Source organism: Lolium rigidum, chromosome 7, assembly GCF_022539505.1.
Source record: "Lolium rigidum isolate FL_2022 chromosome 7, APGP_CSIRO_Lrig_0.1, whole genome shotgun sequence".
Lineage (NCBI taxonomy): Eukaryota > Viridiplantae > Streptophyta > Magnoliopsida > Poales > Poaceae > Lolium > Lolium rigidum.
The window spans coordinates 97,788,438-97,806,437 of NC_061514.1; the positions used below are offsets into that span (position 1 = coordinate 97,788,438).

The 18,000-nt window shown below is 45.4% G+C and overlaps 3 protein-coding genes and 1 pseudogene across 4 annotated transcripts; all 4 read right to left on the reverse strand.

The window, feature by feature from the left end:
- Nucleotides 1-365: 365 nt before the first annotated feature.
- On the reverse strand, nucleotides 366-1,782 carry LOC124678672 (desmethyl-deoxy-podophyllotoxin synthase-like). Its single transcript, XM_047214548.1, has one exon. It carries the CDS (start codon nucleotides 1,765-1,767, stop codon nucleotides 421-423), a length of 1,347 nt encoding a protein of 448 aa, XP_047070504.1. The 5' UTR covers nucleotides 1,768-1,782; the 3' UTR covers nucleotides 366-420.
- A 4,469-nt stretch (nucleotides 1,783-6,251) lies between these two features.
- Nucleotides 6,252-7,691, reverse strand: LOC124678351. Its single transcript, XM_047214254.1, has 2 exons — nucleotides 7,598-7,691; nucleotides 6,252-7,501 (listed from the first exon to the last, which is right to left on the reverse strand). The coding sequence occupies exon 2, from the start codon at nucleotides 7,463-7,465 to the stop codon at nucleotides 6,272-6,274; it is 1,194 nt and encodes a 397-aa protein (XP_047070210.1). The 5' UTR covers nucleotides 7,466-7,501; nucleotides 7,598-7,691; the 3' UTR covers nucleotides 6,252-6,271.
- Nucleotides 7,692-10,226: 2,535 nt separating this feature from the next.
- Nucleotides 10,227-12,187, reverse strand: LOC124676955 (ubiquitin-like-conjugating enzyme ATG10). 2 transcript variants are annotated; one of them, XM_047212964.1, is made up of 6 exons: nucleotides 11,853-12,187; nucleotides 11,657-11,719; nucleotides 11,507-11,554; nucleotides 10,911-11,010; nucleotides 10,731-10,828; nucleotides 10,227-10,602 (listed from the first exon to the last, which is right to left on the reverse strand). In XM_047212964.1, exons 1-6 carry the CDS (start codon nucleotides 12,006-12,008, stop codon nucleotides 10,417-10,419), a joined length of 651 nt encoding a protein of 216 aa, XP_047068920.1. In that variant the 5' UTR covers nucleotides 12,009-12,187; the 3' UTR covers nucleotides 10,227-10,416. The 2 variants fall into 2 exon arrangements, with proteins under 2 accessions (XP_047068920.1, XP_047068921.1); XM_047212965.1 differs by lacking the exons at nucleotides 11,507-11,554; nucleotides 11,657-11,719; nucleotides 11,853-12,187 and having other exon boundaries at nucleotides 10,907-11,284.
- Nucleotides 12,188-13,050: 863 nt separating this feature from the next.
- Nucleotides 13,051-17,188, reverse strand: LOC124671715 (annotated as a pseudogene).
- Between the last annotated feature and the right edge of the window lie 812 nt (nucleotides 17,189-18,000).

The following is an 18,000-nucleotide window of genomic DNA, read 5'->3' on the forward strand; positions in this document are numbered from 1 at the left end:
ATAGCCCGAAAATGCACTTTAACACTGCGGCCCGGCCCGCGGCCCGACGGCCCGACAGGCTTGGTGGGATTTTGGTTGGGCCGGGCCGGGCTTGGGCCGGATTTTTTTGCATCGGGCCTACCTCGGGCCGGCCCGGCCCGAGGCCCGGCCCGGCCCGAGGCCCGGCCCGGCCCGGCCCGAGGCCCGGCCCGGCCCGACACATGCCCAGGTAAGGTGCCCATACACACCAAGGTGCACCAGATCTCTATTCCATTTTTCTAGAATAAACTATCATCATTCATCAATATTATTATGACAACAGATCAGGCTCAGAAAATCTTGGCCACGAGCGCGCCTGAGCGCGCATATCACGCTAGATATACTTTAAAGCATTTTCGAAGATGTGTACGTCCTACATACATCATCAGTCCACCTCTTGGGCTAGCATTTATGAGGTGGCGGAACCGCAGGAACGCGCACGGTGGCGCGCAGCCACAAGTCTGACTTCCTGCTTGCCGTGATCGCGAGCGCCTCCGCCATGTCCAGCTCACCGGCGCCTCCTGGAAGCTCCCAGTCGAAATGGAAGAGGAGGCTCGCCAGCGCGAGCTCCATTACGGCGAGCCCGAATGATATCCCGGGGCACATTCTCCGGCCCGCCCCGAACGGAACGAACTCGAAGTCCGCGCCCCTGAAGTCCGCCGCGGCGGCCTCCTCGAACCTCTCCGGCCTGAACTCCTCAGCGTCGGGGCCCCAGGTCGCGGTGTCTCGGCCGATCGCCCACGCATTGACGAGCACCATGGCGCCCTGTGGCACGTCGTATCCGAGGACGCGGCAGCGCTCCCGGCACTCCCGCGGGAGGAGCATTGGCAGCGGCGCGTGCAGCCGGAGCGTCTCCTTGATCACCAGCTGCACGTAGTGTAGCTCCGGCAAGGCGTCCTCCGAGACGCGGCTCTGCCCGGCGAGGGCGCCACGCACCTCCGCCTGCGCCCTCCGGAGCGCCTCCGGGCTCCGCATGAGCTCTGCCACGGCCCACTGGATTGTCGTCGACGAGGACTCGCTCCCGGCCCCGAAAAGATCCCTGATCACGGCACGGATGGTTCCCATGTCCAGAGGCCCGCCGTCCGCATGGATCCGCAGCAGCACGTCGAGGAGATCTTGGTCCTCACCATCACCACCGGCTGCTGACCTCGCGCGTTTCTCCTCGATGACGCCGTCCATGAGCCGGACCATCTTGCGGACCACCGCGTCCACCCGGCGCGCCGTCCCGCTGAGCGCGCGTGCGAGGCGCGACGAAGGGAACAGGTCGGGGAGGCTGAACCCGACGGCCACCTGGAGGCCCTCGTTCAGGCCCTCCAAGAAGGCATCACGGTTCCCGATCCGGTCGCCCACCACGGCGCTCATCACCGCGTCGGCGACGAAAGTGGAGATTAGGGGGCTGACGTTCACCGGCACCTCCGACGCCAGTGACGCCGACGCCAGCGACGCGACGAGGCTGGCGGCCTCCGCCTCGCGGGATTCCCGGAAGGACCGGACCCTACGCGCGCTGAGCAGCTCGTTGACGCAGAGCTTGCGGACCTGGCGCCAGTGCTCGCCGTGCGGCGCCAGGACGATGCCGAGGCTGTCGCTGGCGAGCGTGGCGAAGGTGTGGGTCCCGGGCCGGGTGGCAAACGCGACGTCGTGGGTCTTCATGACCTCCCTCGCGGCCTCGGCCGACGAGGCCACAACGACGGGGAGCTCACCCATGCGGAGCAGCATAAGCGGGCCGTGCCGGAGGGCCAGGTCCCGCATGGCGCGGTGTGGGAGCGCGCCGACGAGGTGGTGCAGGCTGCCGATGACCGGCAGCTGCCATGGTCCCGGAGGTGGGTTCGTCAAGCCGTGCTTGCGTGGCCTGGCTTTGCGAGCGAGGAAGAGTAGAGGGAGCAGTAGTAGGATGCCGGCGAAGACAAGGTACATGTTGCTTGGCGATGGCTTGAGATCGACTGCATATGCCGCCAACAAGCTTACAGCAGTATATATATCAGTCACTCCACACTGCTGTGCTAGGATGGTTTTTCGCGTGTAGGATAAACAAAGATGTGATGCCATTCTTTTCTAAATTTGATAACATTGTTTGCTGACTCCGTTCCAGGATAGGCTTTAGCTCAGTTGACTCAGTTTATTTAATCAGTCGACTGAAATTTTATGTAAAACCAATCAATTTGTTCTTTTTTTAATTCAATTGCAAATAAAATCAACATGATTTGCACTAGTGCTTCTTGTTTGTTATTGTATTGTAGTAGATTGTATGATTGTGGTTTTGAATTTCAGTCTATTCTTTTACTTGGCTCCGCGCTGCATTTTTAACATCTAGAATTGTGCAACTATTTTTTCAATAAGATGCAGCTGTATTCATTTAAGTTTTACTAGTAACATTCCCGTGCGTTGCATCGGAAACAGATAAGTTTGCATACATACCTTAGGCACGGTTACACTGAACTTTCTTTATTATTAGATGGTTAATAATAAAATTATATAATTAAATCTTCATGAAATTTCCACCTTCAGTAATCCCTAAGTTGAACGTTGGCGAATAGCGAAATTAAGATCCAGCTGTATTCATTTAAGTTTTATTCGTGACTGACCGTGAAAATTTAGTCGACTGAGTCAGGACCCTTTTTTTTGCAAAAAAGACCATCGATCTATTAATAATCATCATCGGTACAAAGAGTAATAAAAAATTACAAATAGGTCCTTGGACCACCTAGCAACCACTAAGAGCAGTGGAGCGAGCTGAAGGCGTGCTACCGTTCTCGCTCTTCCATCACCGGAGCCGAAGAAAGCTTGCCGAAGTAGAGCTTGTTGTAGTATACAAGTGGGATGTCGTTGTGTTAAGGCCTCAAAGGATCAACGCACCAGAGCAACAATTATCATCAATGATGAGAACTGTAGACCAAAAGAGCCAAACTTATAACCACACTAACGAACACGAAAACTATGGATCCCAGGAGATCCGCCGGAAGGACAACCCCACGCACCCTATGCCGGTGGTAGGTGCACAAGCGAAGCAAGGATAGGCAGGAGGACCTTATTCGACTTGATGTTACCGTCGCCTCACCATCTTGAAGAAGAAACCGGAACTATCTAAAAAAAGAGCGAAAATCCACCCACCAGCAAGGGGCAAGGGGCCATGTTCCATCACACCTCCAACACCGCAAGGGCAGCCGGATGGGACGGACTGGCAGCGTCACCGACAAGAGGTACGAGAAAACCTAGATCGGTGTCAACCTCCTATCCTCTATTTCTTAGAGAGTGGACCCTATTTTAAATATACTCTTTTACAACCTTCGTTCAAAAATAAGTGTCTCGAATTTGTTTAGATTTGCATGTGTTTACACTTTACATAGTAAAACACATGTATCTAGACAAATTTACAACATTTATTATGGAACGGAGGGACTAGTAACGAGTTGACAACAAAAAGAATGTTATCTAGATGAAAATAATCCTATGAGACTGCACAAATAAAATATCATCCTCTTCAAAACGGATAAAGTAACATGATGATATCAGCAAGTTGATTACATCCGTCCACCCCAAATTCGATTCCCTACCGCAGTTTGGTTGATCCCATATTGGTTGCTAGTTCTTATCAGCTTATCACAACCTAATACACATGGTTGATAGACATAGTCAAGGACGTGGCATCGTTTAAGTCGGTACTGCTTAGATAACAGCAAACACAAGAGACCACTTGCTTAGATAACAGCAGCAGCTGGAATGCGTGTGGGGGCGATGGTCACAGTTCCAAACAGGATGCCACGGGTAGGTGATGGCTCTCTTCCAGGTAGAACGCCAATGGGATGGTCCAAACTGTTACCATCTCTGTTGCTTGTAGTAGATCATTTGATAGATTCATGTAGGAATACGACAGTCAGATGGAGACCGCGGGTATACATTTTCAAAAGTTAACAATGTTACATCGCTTTGTCATACAGATAGACATTGGCATATCTCCATGTGGTTTATAGTACAGACCTACATCTTGGCCTTTTGTTTCTTTCTCAGAGCAAAAAGACACCATGATGTATGTAGATCAAAAACATTGCAGGGGAGTACACACAAATCTAATATGCAATGAACTTAATTAGGACGTTATTCATACTACCTGCAGACATGCTGCTGTTCTTCTACTTATTAGAATTGTATGATTAATACTTATTATATGAACTTTGCAGGGCAAACCAGCAAACAAGGACCAAGTACATCAACGGATCAACGTCAAGAAAATTTTCACCTAAGGAAGCCTAAAGCTTTACACCCAGAGGACTTATCTAGGCCTTGAGAACTACTCCCTCCGTTCTTTTTTAATTGACTCGGATTTAGCACAACTTTGTACTAAATGTGAGTCAATTAAAAAGGACCGGAGGGAGTACAAAGAAGAATTGGAACGGGTAGCTCAGCCCATTCTGCAGCACTAATGACAAAGAGCATCAGTAGGTGCAATAGCCAATAAGGTAGAACTGTTGTTTCCTTTAAAATTCGTACCTGAGCTATTGTGTCCAGGTAGCACCCAACAAGATATAATTTACTTTCAGCAGGTGTCCACCATCTCATCATTTAGCTAAATTCTGGTTATGCCCATTTTGCATGAACTTTCAAGCAAGTGGCTTTTGAGATTTTTTTTGGAAAATAGAATAAAACTAATAGTCAATTGCATGCCCAAGATATTAAAAAAAAACTAATGTTAAAGAGGTCACCAAGCTGCAGTGCATGCAATTATGGCATTCTAACGGATGAAATAAAAGGAGTCCTTTACACATTACAAAAAAAATGTTGAAATTATCAAACCGTAACCAATATGAAAAAAATCTGGAACCCACACTTAACAAAATAAGAGATGAGCACTCCCCATTTCAAACGCCATAATTCTCATGGGCACAACCACTTGGCAGCAAATATAAGTTCTGGGTCTCTGGGGTATAATCAATTGAAATTGCTGCCTCGCACAAACTATTTGGCAACACTGTCATGTATTTGTAATACAAAAACCACTATGAGCATATGATACAGCAGAGGTTCAGAGCAAGGAGATGTTCTAATATTTCAGGTAACAGAAACATACGATTAAGAATGCCCACTGAAAACTTACACAAGTATCATGCTCTACAATGTCTTCATTGCGGAAGTCGTCGCTCTCCTCAACCTGTCACAGAAGGAAAATATCAGTAAACTACTAATCTGCAACTTCATATTACAATCAAGCAAGCAAAGAAAGAAACTACCCACCCACCTGACTTCCTGCTCCAGTGTGGTACACTCCCTCAGAAAGCTAGGAAACCCTCTGTCTTCAAAAAATCAAGCAAAACCATAGGTTACTGCAAATGCACAATCTTGGATCTTGTATGTGACAAAAAAGAAAAGTGCAACAGGGATAACACAGAGAGAGAGGAAGCCAAGTCAACCTCAGACAGCATCACCATTTTGCAGCAAGGTTTCCATGCCCAAGACACGAAGAGAGTCGTCAACCAGCGCATTCACCAAGGCGTTGAACTCATCAGGACACTCAGTACCATCCAAAACGGAGGAAACCCCCATAGCAAAGATAGGCAGCAAGGCATCAACAACCAACAAGGCAAACAATTCGACCTGCTTTATTTGGACAGAGATGACGTTGCTGATCGGGAGTCCCACAGGGCTGCGGTGTTATGCTCGTAAACAACCTAATACTCCTTTTGAAAAACACATTTTAAACAAAAATGAAGGCCCTTCGCCCATTTGCAGCACAAATATGTATAAAACACATTTTGCAACCTAGACAGTACATATGAAGACTGGTCTTTCAAGACAACTGATCATGGACTATACTCCTAAGTCTAAACTGTGTGATTCTTGTTCGCTTTAAAATTTCATAAATTATCACGGATAATTGCATTAGTGCACCAGAGTAAAAGATGAATCCACGGAGCTACAGAGAAAAAACCTTCGCTTTTGCAGAGATTTCTGGGCCAAAACCCAAAATCTGATTTCAGAAGAAACATTTCTGAGAACGAAGTTTTTGTTTTACCAGGTTCTGCTATACAGCTTGAAAATTTGAATGGTCTATTCCCTAACCAAGTACCTTCCCAGTAATCTGCACATACACAAACTTCAGACCACATAAGTGTTATGACCTCAGATCGAACCTGTGCCTGAAAGAGGACAGCTATATAGAGCAAGAGGGAGGGCTCAGCTTAAACATATTTAAACCATTACAGAGTGGTTACAAAATTAACATCAAGCTAAAAAAAACACAACCATCATCAGCAATGGAAGCCTAACATCCAGTTAAGCTACTAGAGAGGAGCTGGATAATTGTGTAGGGAGAAGCATAAGGTATGCCTTTCGAGATTCTTTTTTCTCTCCGGCGCAGTAGGTTGTACATGCTGATGCCTCCGGAGAAATCTTCGCCTTTTATGTAATAGATGCAGTTGGCGTCAACTGATGGGAACATATCAGCATTAACAGACATGCACCTACAGTACCCACCTAGGAAGATGGCACGGTTTCCAATGTCCTTCACATGCTCGAGTATATATTTGTCTGTGACCATCTTGTATATCTCCATGCCTTCTTTTAGCTTGATGATGATCAATATTTCTCCAGCAGATTCCAGCAGGTAACAACGGTTGCCATATCCTATCCAGAAATTCCATATAGCTTCGTCTTCAGACATCATGGTATCTTCATCATCAGACATCTCAGCAGGATCCGCATTGAAATACCTCATAAGATCAAAGATACCTTTGGCCCCAGCAGGTGGAAACGGTGACACCAATCCCGACTCGCCATTGTTGTAGATACCTCTGACAGCCAGCCTGATCAAAGGGCAAGCCTTCTTGTCTTCGTACACGACGAAACTTTCGCTGCTAGGATCACCCATGTAGATCTTACGAGATGAATCACGTAGCGAGCCCTCAGGGTCATTATCAAAGTACAACTTGTTGCATAACAGCAGGACAAGTGTGGGTGATGAACCAGCGAGAAGAGTTGCAGACTCCACAAACTCGTCAGACAGGGGCGCAACGAAACGAATCAAGTATCCTGTGAAAGGATTGAGGACGCTCACAGTATGGTAGGTTTTTATGTCCATCAAAATGAGGAGACCATCCCGGGTGGAAATGGGAACATAATAGTCGCGGAGCACCGGGAGTTCCTTGCGGAGGAAGCGGCCAGTGATTGTGTTCACCAAGAGGTATGTCTTACTCTTGCAGACCTTGTCGATGATGACCCAATGGCGGGGGCGGAAGCGAGGGTCCGAGGTATTCTTGGGGTCGTCGGTGGCGGAGCGCCAGCTTTGACAGACAGCCCGGAAGTCCATGTAGTAGTCAAGATCACTGGTAGCCAGGAAGCAGTCTGCAATTCGGTTGATGAGCTCGGCTGGGAGCGAGGACCACTCTGCAAACTCTGTCTCCATGGTGGCAGGGTTGGTAGGAAGGACTGGAGGATTGAGGCCACTTGGATTTTCCATTCTTCCTTTTAGCGGCCAAAGGAACACGGATGGTGCCTAGTTCATGAGAGTTTGCAGCGCGTTAGAACATCGGCAGGCGGGACCGCCATTGCTGGTCAAAATGGCCACTTGTTAAGCAGAGAGGGTACTCACAGTGGCCAAATCGGCGAGGTAGCGGCAGCTGAGCAAGAAGGGCGTGGTGGTGCCGACACCGTAGTCGAGGGCGTAATCGGTCCCGTGAAGCCCCACCCCGCGCGCACGCCGGCCGTGCGGCGATGGCAACGGCCGCCGCGAGATCTGCACGGATAGCCGAAAATCCGCGGGAGGGTCGCCGCTCCAGACCAAATTAGCGCCGAATCGAGGCGAATCTCGCGGCGGGGGGGGGGGGGGGGGAGCACCGGAAAGGGGGAGCGGATTCGACGAGGGTTTAGGGTTTGGAAATGTCGATGCCGAAGGATGGACATTTGGTGATGGTGGGATGAGGGGAAGTATCACGTGATCCCAAACTATATGTGATACCATGATACAATCATACAACTCCTCAAAATTCCAAATTACAAGTTTCTAAAAATTTCAAAAACATATTGTTAGCGTTCACAAGTTGTTTTTTTACAATCCTTAACTTTTAGAACCAAATTTGAAATACATAGAAAGCAACGAAAAAGACAAATCCAACATGAATAGTGGCATACCGTCGAGAGATGAAAAGCAGCAACCTAGGGTTCTACCTTAACCGCCGCTTCTCTGCCCATATACGTCGTCTCCAACCGAGAGTCGACGGATCCCCACCTGCTCGCTGCTCCAATGGCGGGAAGGGTGGGGACCTTGGACTTGCGCTCGACGCTGTAGTAAGGTCCTTAAAGTTAGAGATCGGCCAACCCGCTATGGTGGCTAGGAGGGTGTTGTGCGGGACAAAAATAAAGTATACCGCATCCTCGTCCACCTCGTTGGTGGTGATCTCAGTAGCGGCGTTGAGGAGGGTGGGGATTCATATGGTCGCTTCTCACATGGAGCGGTGGATCTCGTCCAGTCTGCACATGTTACACGTTTAGTGTGAGAAGATTCGGATCAATTGAAGGGTTCAGTGGCGAAGACTTTGGCTCTGGGGCGCTAGTCCTTAGAGGCACGCGCACGAAGACTCCCGACCATTATCAACAACGTCAGGCCGGCTGCGGTAGAAGAGCAGCGACATCGGCGTGTCTGTGGCTCACTTTGGCAGCGGTAGTGGTCGTTAGGTGGTCCAAGGACCTCAATGCAATTTTGATTATGTTTGGGTGCTTTGTACTTCTTGTGAACTTTTATAGTAGATTAGGAATTTCTCGAAAAAACCATGAATAGTGTCAAAAAGACAAAAGCACAAATGAAACTATTCACGTATCAATTTGTGTTTATTCTCGATGTGTATTTCGAATGTGTTTCTGAAAATTTAGAGATTGTAAAACACATCTTATGAACACTTACATAAAAAATCATAAAATTTAGAACCTTGTAAATTTGAATTTTATGAAGTAGTACAATGGTATCATGTATAGCTTGGGATCATGTGGTATCATGTATAGCTTGGACGTTACAATTTCGGCTGCTATAATACTCGCGCTTAAAATCCCTCTCGACAGTGAGGTTTTCCTGCTGGCAATCGGTCGGTTTGACAGAAACTGAAAATAAATCTATGAATCTTACTGCAGTCCTCTTAGTTCTCAGAGTTAGAGAGTATGTGTTAATACTCCTACATAACAAAAGATCGGAATTCCTTTATAATTCAAAACACATGATTATTTTAGAGTGACGTTTCCGGATGGTTTACAGAAACTGAGCACATAAATTCTACTCCCTCCGATTCATATTAATTGACTTCAATATGGATGTATCTAGAACTAAAATATGTCTAGATACATCCATATTAGAGTCAATTAATATGAACCGAAGGGAGTACATAGGAATTAGGAGAGAATGCAGGAAGAGCTGGAGGTCTCAGGTCTATAGCATCGTCGATGCTGCGGAATGCTCAGGTCGGATTCTCCCAAGTAAATCATGTAGGGAGTACTAGAATTATACCAAATGTAAGACCAACCAAAAATTCAGCAAACATGATGACCAAGTACATCAACGGACCGGCGACTTCATTTTCTTTTTCCCCTATGTTGTGGTATTTACTTTTGCTGATACGCAGGTTTTAGGAGGTCAGTTATTTCAACTCAACATGCTCAATTTTCATGTCGGTTTTACAGCAGAGAGAAGATACCATAGCCTTTGTTGGCATCTCCTGAACCAGGCATAAATCCTAAAACGGTGGTGGGCAAATAATGGTTTAAAGCATCAAAAGTTCAATGCAAGGCCTTGCCCTCCTGGGAAGCCAAATGACATCACTCCGGTTACCTGCTGCCAACCAAACTGTCAAGGGGAAATTAAGGAGGCCCAAAGCTTCGAATTCAGAGGAGTCTTTGAGAAGTCCAAGGAAGAATTGGAATGGGTTGCTCAAAGTGTTCTGCAGCACTTATGCCAAAGTTAAGAAAACATCACTGGGTGCAATAGTTGAGCACTTGATGTTTCAACTTTGTTCCTAGTTCATTTCATACCTGAGCAGGGATGCTTCCAATAAGAGGATTAACTGAGCAGTAACTTCCAGCAGGAGTTCACCATTTCATCATTACGCTGAAGTAATACCCACCTTGCATGAACTTTCAAGTAAGTGGCTTCTGAGCAAATTGGGAAAAGCATAAAACTAATTATCAATTAAGATGGAAACATCATGCCAAAGCTGCCACTAAGCGGCAGTGCATGAAATTGTGACATTCTAATAGAGGAAATAAAAGTATGTAATTTACAATTATATAATGGTGAAATCATCAACCCAGATCAATATGAGAAATATACAGATATAAATAAGAGGTGAGCGATCCCCAGTTCAGTCGCCATAATTGTCACAGGCACAGCTACTTGACAGTAATACAACATACTGAATAAGGGTGAATCTATGAACTGCAGTAAAGCTTGAGGGGGATTTTCAATCCTACTGCCTGGCCAACCACAGATAACCATGCTGACAAGTACTGCAGAGATCGGTCCTTATCTCCCAATTTATCAAGAAGTAACTTCATCCAGTCACTGGTTCCACAGGGATGCAAGGTGAACCATGGCAAACTTAGGTGGGGATGCTCCTGCAGGGGTGCAAGAGCAGTCAATAGTTTTGAGTGGGTCTAAGCTTTCCAACATATAGTGAACCAACTGGCATACATATATTTTACATAGCATTTTCAAGAATCATGTGTTAACCAACCATTCTTACCTCTCGAGTAATAAACGTCCACTTTGATTCACTTAATGTTTTAAGTGACTGAGAAGAAAGGTCCTTTTTTATATCATCTATAGTTAGTAGCTGCCCACCTAAGGACAAGTGGCAGACATTCGCTATCAAAAAGGAGAATAACGGAAGTAAACATTCAATAATGTTCTGAAACTTGCATACCAGCCTCATGACCTTGAAAGTATAGCACCGGAACCTTGTAAGAAAAGCTGTAGGCGATATGGAAATCATATACATGAACATTATCACAAGATCTCTGGACCTGCAAAGAAAAAGAGAGCGTGACTGGCGCAAATCTGAATTAAGAACTGAAGATTTTTCTTTTTCAAGACTTCTTAAAAGTTCATCCCAGAAGAAGGATCATAGTTATCTTCGTTCTAGTCGAAAAAAACTGAGAACTAGTATGTACACTGCAGTAGTGGGAACAAGGTGATCCTTTTAAAGTTCGTGCTTTATAACCCACGAGCATACATGCAGAAATGAAAGAACTAAATTTGGAACTCCATGGCATCCACCACTACCCGATGCTACTAGGTGTCTAGATTTCCGACAGTCAGTCAGTCCCTTCAACACAAGCCTCTGACTTTCTGGGGCATAATTAGTTCAAACTGCTGCCTCCGCAAGCTATTTGACAGAACTTTTACATCTTTTATAGGATAATAAAATACGCTAAACACAATGAAACGCCAGGGGTTCAGAGCAAGGTAATGTACGAGTATGCAGGTAGCAGAAACACACAAATAAGAGTGCCCACTTACCCAAGTATCATGCTCTACAATCCCCCCACCATTATCAACGCCGTTGTTCTCCTCTATCTGTGCCAGAAGGAAAAAAAATCAGTAAATTACTGATCTGCAACTTTATAATACCATCAGAAAATTAGCAACTAAAAAATATTACAATCCGACAAGCAGAGAAATAGGCTGCCCACCCACCTGGTACACTCCTTCGAGAGCTAGGAACCCCTCCGTCTGCAAAAAGATCAAGCCAAATCATAGGTTATCAGAAATTCACAATCTTAACTGTAAAGTGACAAATGAAAAACATAACAAGGGATAATGAACAGAGAGAGAGAGAGAGAGGAGGTCAAGCCCAGCGCACAACCTCAGATGGCACGCCCATTCTGCAGCAAGGTCTCCACGCCCAGTCGGGAAGAGAGTCGTCGACGTCGATCTGCCCCCACTTGCTGACCAGAGCCTTGGCCGAGGCGCTGAACTCGTCGGGAGACAGAGTCCCATCCCACACGGAGGAGCCCACCATTGCAGATTCAAGCACCCTATCAACAGGGCAAACAATTCCCCTCTGGCTCTATTTGGACGGAGATCTCTGGGTGGAGGCGGCGTACTGATTCCAGCGGTTTAACCCACTCGGTCGAGCAATCGAGATGCCGTTGCCGATCCGGAGTCCCACGGGGCTGCGGCGCTGTGCTCGGAAACAACCGACCCTTTTGGATTTGGGCTAGTGGACGTGGGCTGAGCGGCGGACCGGGGACGAGGGGCGTCGCGGGACTGGACACGCGCGCGGTTGGTGCGGCGGTGTTGTTGCGGCGAGACGAGAGGTGCGGCTGCGTTAGCTCGCCGGCGACGTGACTACGACGGGGGAAAGTGCGGTGCGGAGGTCTATGTGTTGCACATATGCAAAAGAGACCCTGATAGGTAGGAGAAGGTTTACGAAACGGCCCTTTAGGTACGTCGTATATTATACTGTTTCAACACAAGCCTTATCGGATTGGCACGTAATAGTTCTTTGACGACCTAAATGACCCTTTTTCAGACTATAAATCATAGCCCTCTTTCAAAACTTCAAAACTTCTTGTATTCACGTTATGTTGGATTGTAGTTTAAGTCACTAGACTTAGCCTAGAATGGATTAAAACGGCTAGTAAGATAAATTAGTTTGTTTAGCCACTTTGGTTAGGTCACGCCATTTTACATGGATGGATCATCGATTTCAGACCCTCCCTGAAAAATTCTCAGGCTCTGGGTAAAAAAAGATAGCCAGGTCACGCTATTTTAGATTGACTCAACGAAAACTAGCAAAACTAAATAATGTGGTACATGCATTAAGCCAGGTTATGCTATTTTAAATTGCTAGACTCAACGAAAACTAGCCAAACTAAATGACGTGTATCTACATCAGTTAAGCCATCCAATATGACGTGACGAAGAGAAGCAGTAGAAGTATTACAAAATTCTGGGAAGGACTATATGTAGTTTAGAGTTTGGAAAATGGTCATTTAACTAGGTAAAGAAAAAAAAGACGGCAGGCACCCCTCTGCAAATGCAACCGCAAACGCGTAAGATGTGGCGCAGTGATGCAACTTATTCATTCATGACCATGTGTTTATTCATTCTCTAGACTTGAAAGTCTGTTGACAAGCAATCAGAGTACATAGATACAGACCCAAATAATCTGGAACGATATATCAAACACTAGCCTGCAGCAATAAAAAAAAGGTTTGAAACAATCTAAAAAGCAACTCTGATAGCCGTGTGGATGCGAGAAACAAAATCTCGCTGGCCCGAGGAAACGGTGTCAGCCTAAATGATGCCGAAACAGCGAGGCCATCTCAATCTACAGGAGACGGGAGTTTGTCAGGTAAACTGCAAAAGATGACACAGGTTTATTTATTTCACTTGCCAGGCAAATGCTACTTACAGCAGTTATAGCGGTTTCAGCACCCTTGTTTCCGGCCTTGCCACCAGCACGATTTAGCGCCTGCGAGGATGATAGGATTGGTTAAGCAGGGACATTATGTGCATGTCAATTCCATCATAAACCATGTATGACACTTCAGGCTTCTACAACACTACTTTAGACGAACGCATGTAGCAGCCATGTTGAAATTACTCTCTTTATGCGGGTAAAGTTGAAATTACTCTGGAACGCGTATCAACATAATTGATTCACGTGTCAACATATGCAAGTTGGACGGGCGTCTTCAATTTGAGTTGGCAACTTGGCATGTGGCTTTAGGAACATGAACCTAACATTCAAGCTACATCCTCTAAAATCGTTATTCTTCTGATAGTACTTATGATGCATGGTACAGAATAACCTGCTAACCTAAAGAAATGGATGAAAACAATACACCAAACAGGATAGAGAAGTATGCTCTTATGGAACGTTATGTTACTGAATCATGAATTACCTGGTCCATGTCATCACAGGTCAGAACACCAAATACGCAGGGAATACCTGTGGTAACATTTAAAAAATAAATAAGCATTCTTAACACGAGCAGATTTCTTTGGATATCCTACTTTCGAACACAGTAATCTTTACTCTCACTAGTCACTGGGAATAAAATTCTGTAAGTTACATGAGACATGCATAGATATATGTAACTGCTTAGCTTTGTGTGTTCATTGGGCATGAATGATTTTCGAAAAGTTTCCCCTCTATTTATGCCTACGAAAAGCTGGAAAATCCTTGTCCATACGCACCCTCGGTGACCTTCTTAATAAGAATTACACCAAGTGGAACAGAAATGAACTAAGAGAATAAGTTCTCTACAACCCAACTGGCTTGATACTAAGAGATAAAGCAACATACCGGCAGACAATCCAGCAGAGAGTACACCTGATGCAGCAGAGTTTGCAACAGCATCATAGTGGGTTGTGTCACCTCTAATCTGCAAATCAATTTCAAAAAAGATGTTCAAAATCAAATTGCACCAGCTTGATAACTATAGGTTTGCAAAGCATAAGTTTTAGCAGGTATTGCAATGACAAAAGCAGCACAACCAGCAGGATTATACCGACCTTGGCATAAGCTAGCCTTACACTGTATAATAGATAATTCCCCCGAAGTTACAGAATCATGGTTAAGATTGTTAAGGACAATAAGATATATGTGAAATTGTCCACTCCTAATGACGGTTATACAGGTAACTAAAACATGTCGGCAGCATATAGCTTACCCAGATACTTGTTGGCATTTTCAGACTTACAAATTACAGATAGATGTGATAGCATCTACCTCATTGACAGTGGAAGAAGAAAAAGGCGTAGAACTTATTGCTTTAGCACATTATACAAAATTATGCAGGTCTCACAAACTTTTGAGAATTACCCACATGACACAGTTCACCGGGCAGCATGGTATCGAACTAGATGGGCTAGGCTATACCTAATGTGTCATATCTGGAGAAGAACCTTAGGGTAAACATTACCTTGGCAGCATGCAGAAGCTACATTACTACTAGAAGCAAAAGGAGCATGGAAAGTGGTTCAAATAGATGTCTAATATGGAGGTTATGCAAAAAATAAACTTACCACAGCCCCAATGCACAAGATTGCATCATACTTTCCAGACTTGCCAAGCTTCTGTGCTGCGACAGGAATTTCAAAGCTTCCAGGAACGCTAACAACCTGAAAAAAAAAGTTGAATTAGAGTGGCGCATGGGAAATTGGTTGCAAAAATTACTTAGGATTACTGTTTGTTTTAATCACTTTGCAGATGAAGTATCATGTACTATGTATGATATGGTGTAAATTCATTTACATCTAAAATCTGTAAGAAAGGTTTAATATGGAAATCATTCCTTTATATATACATATGAAAGCAAAGATTATGTTATAGTGACACTATATTAGTGACCCTATACTATTATACAGCCCTCGTGTCAAAACTTCATCAAGATAGTGCAAACACATAAACCATAAATTATATAGGTTGTCGAAGAACAGGAAAATATTTTTTTTACTGAAAGAAGAATAAACTAATTAATTGGTCGAGCCAACATATTAACCCAGCCAAGTAGTTAAGTCACACAACAGGAGTATTTGCATGACGAATTGGTTCATCATGGGCAGTAGTTCATGAAACAAGTGTTTTGGCCCCAAAATCAGTTAAGAAATAAGAAGGCAACAGAACAATATTTTATTTTGAAAGGCACATTAGTTATCATGGTGGTTGTAATCAATGGCCTTCATCTTTCCCTTCTCTTGTGAAAATTGACCAGTGAGCTTTGGCATTTACTTGAGACAGAGGCAAACTTCTGGCAAATACTAGAGTCGAATACGTTTGGACCATGGGAGAACATCACCACTTTAGAAACCAGCCACAGGACAAATGAGGTTCAAGATTAGTTGTGACTTGTGAGAAACGTCTGCATTTTAACATGGCCCAAAATATAGCTTCGATTTAACAAGGCGAATAAAGATACGCACTGTTATGTTTTCTGCTTTGATGGAGTATCGCTCGAACGCCTCTAGAGCCCCCTGCAGAAGCAAGTTGGTCACTATCTCGTTGAACCGTGCCACAACCTGCATGTTCATAAGAAACAACAGAGTTAGACAATCGACAGGTAAATGGTGTTCATGAACAGCCTTCCATTGAAACAGCATCTCGTTCGGCAATTTCAGTGCCGCAACTGGTTATCAGTAAACGATTCTGTATCCAGGGGACTAATTGCGACTGGCACAAGCCAAAGGTGCGGCGACAGAAGGAGCAGCGACTCACCACGCCGAATCTGAGCCCCTCGGTGTTGGTCAGCGACCCCATCAGCCGCTGGTGCCCTGGAGCGGCCGCGGCCACGAACGGGAGCCGAGAAGCCCGAGCATCCGCGACCAGCGCGGCCGGACGAACTACACGAATCAAAACAAATCAGAAGCGGCATGCGACCGAAAGGGAAGCGGGCGAGAGGGTAGCGCGGGCAGACGCGTACCGGAGCGGGCCGAAGGGAACGAGATGGCGGCGGCTGTCGGCGCGCGAAGGGGCGCGTTGGATAGACGCGCGTGGGAGGCGGCTCTCGAGACCGCGGATGATGTTGCTGGTGAAGCCGCCATCGCCGTCGCCGCCAGTGGGTTAGGTGTGGAGGAAGATCTGTCTGATGCTAGCCTGCTACTCGAGGGCGGTCGTGGGGTGTCAAAGACGTGTGTCTTTTCACCTGTGCAGAATCAGATAGGTGCTCTTTCAGCGTAAAGTAAAAAAAATAGTGCCGTTGTTTTTAAAAAGTAATCATTACCACATATATTCATGATACATGAACTGACTCTAACAATTACAAAATAAAGTCTAAAAGATAATAATAAATCTTCGAGATCTTCAAATGTTTTAATCGTGTACTCTTCCGAAGACAGTTAAAGATAGATAACGAACCATAGATGTGTAAATAACGACAAAATTTCTCCCATAATTTTTGGGCCGCAATGTCAAGGCTGCGTGCACGCACGCAACCATCAAAGAAGTAATTCAACATCGGCAAGAGTACCAACACCAGTATGTGAGGGAATAACAACCGACTAGCTTTGTCGTCGTCGATGGAGAGCCCAGAGTACGAATCACCATTGTCAAGGACGTAGCGGTAGGGACAAAAACTGCGAGGATAATCCTCTCGCGGCAACAACGACAAAAGATCTAAAATCGATCTGGCAAAGCAATATCTGAAGGCCCATACCTGGAGAATTGTAATCTTTCAACACCACCACTGACATCGGGAAGGAGAACTCGTCATCAAGCGAAATCTCGAAGATCACTTATTGCAGACGATGTCATCTCCATTGAGGGGAAACGAACAAGAAGGCGACTACCAAAAACCTAACATAATCAACTGAAAACACTACTTTTATTAAAAACTCCACTCCTCCCGACGTCAACGAAGCCGACCGGAAGAGGGGGAACCGATCTATGTAGGAGGCTGGAGTAGAGGCGGCTAGGGTTTTGGAGAGGCGGCGGCTGTTTTTTTCCCGTGCATTTTTTCCTCTGCAACGAGCAAATAGTGTTGTTGTTTGGTTGTGGATATCGAGCCGCTCGACTCAACTCACAGATGCTCGTCAGTTTACATGACCGGCTCGTTAATATGAAAGCTTAAAATCGCAGCTTGTCTCGACTCAATAAATACTCAAGTTAGCTCAACAAGCTTGATATACATATTAAAAAAATCATCGTATAGTAAGAGTATAAAAAGAATGGTTCGTCATCTTGCCTCTTCATGTAGATATTGATAAATTCAACATGAGTGCTCATGTATCTTTGGGTTGCTAGTGGAAGTTAGCTTAATTCTCGGTCAACTTAGTTTCATGTGCAATTTACGTGCAATTAGGGCAAAAGGATATGTAATTGCACATATATATGCAATTACACATCCATGTGTAATTCTCATATGCACGAATCACGATGCAAATCTAATGGTCGTCAATTTGATCGGGCTCTAACTTAGTTCCCAGCTAACCGGGAGTTAGCAATCCGGTTTTTCTATCTATATCCCTATCTCTACTATCTAAAAAGGAAGAACTTCCTCTATTTC

Bases quoted from the DNA above. Each gene is read 5' to 3' on its own strand.
- LOC124676955 (XM_047212964.1), bottom strand. From the start codon at position 12,008: ATGGTGGGCTCCTCCGTGTGGGATGGGACTCTGTCTCCCGACGAGTTC. The intron at 10,829-10,910 runs GTATGCAAGTTT...ACTTGTCCTTAG, and splicing joins CTTTCAAGGTCATGAGGCTG to GTGGGCAGCTACTAACTATA. The intron at 10,603-10,730 runs GTAAGAATGGTT...GCACCCCTGCAG, and splicing joins GGACGTTTATTACTCGAGAG to GAGCATCCCCACCTAAGTTT.
- LOC124678351 (XM_047214254.1), bottom strand. From the start codon at position 7,465: ATGGAAAATCCAAGTGGCCTCAATCCTCCAGTCCTTCCTACCAACCCT.
- LOC124678672 (XM_047214548.1), bottom strand. From the start codon at position 1,767: ATGCGGGACCTGGCCCTCCGGCACGGCCCGCTTATGCTGCTCCGCATG.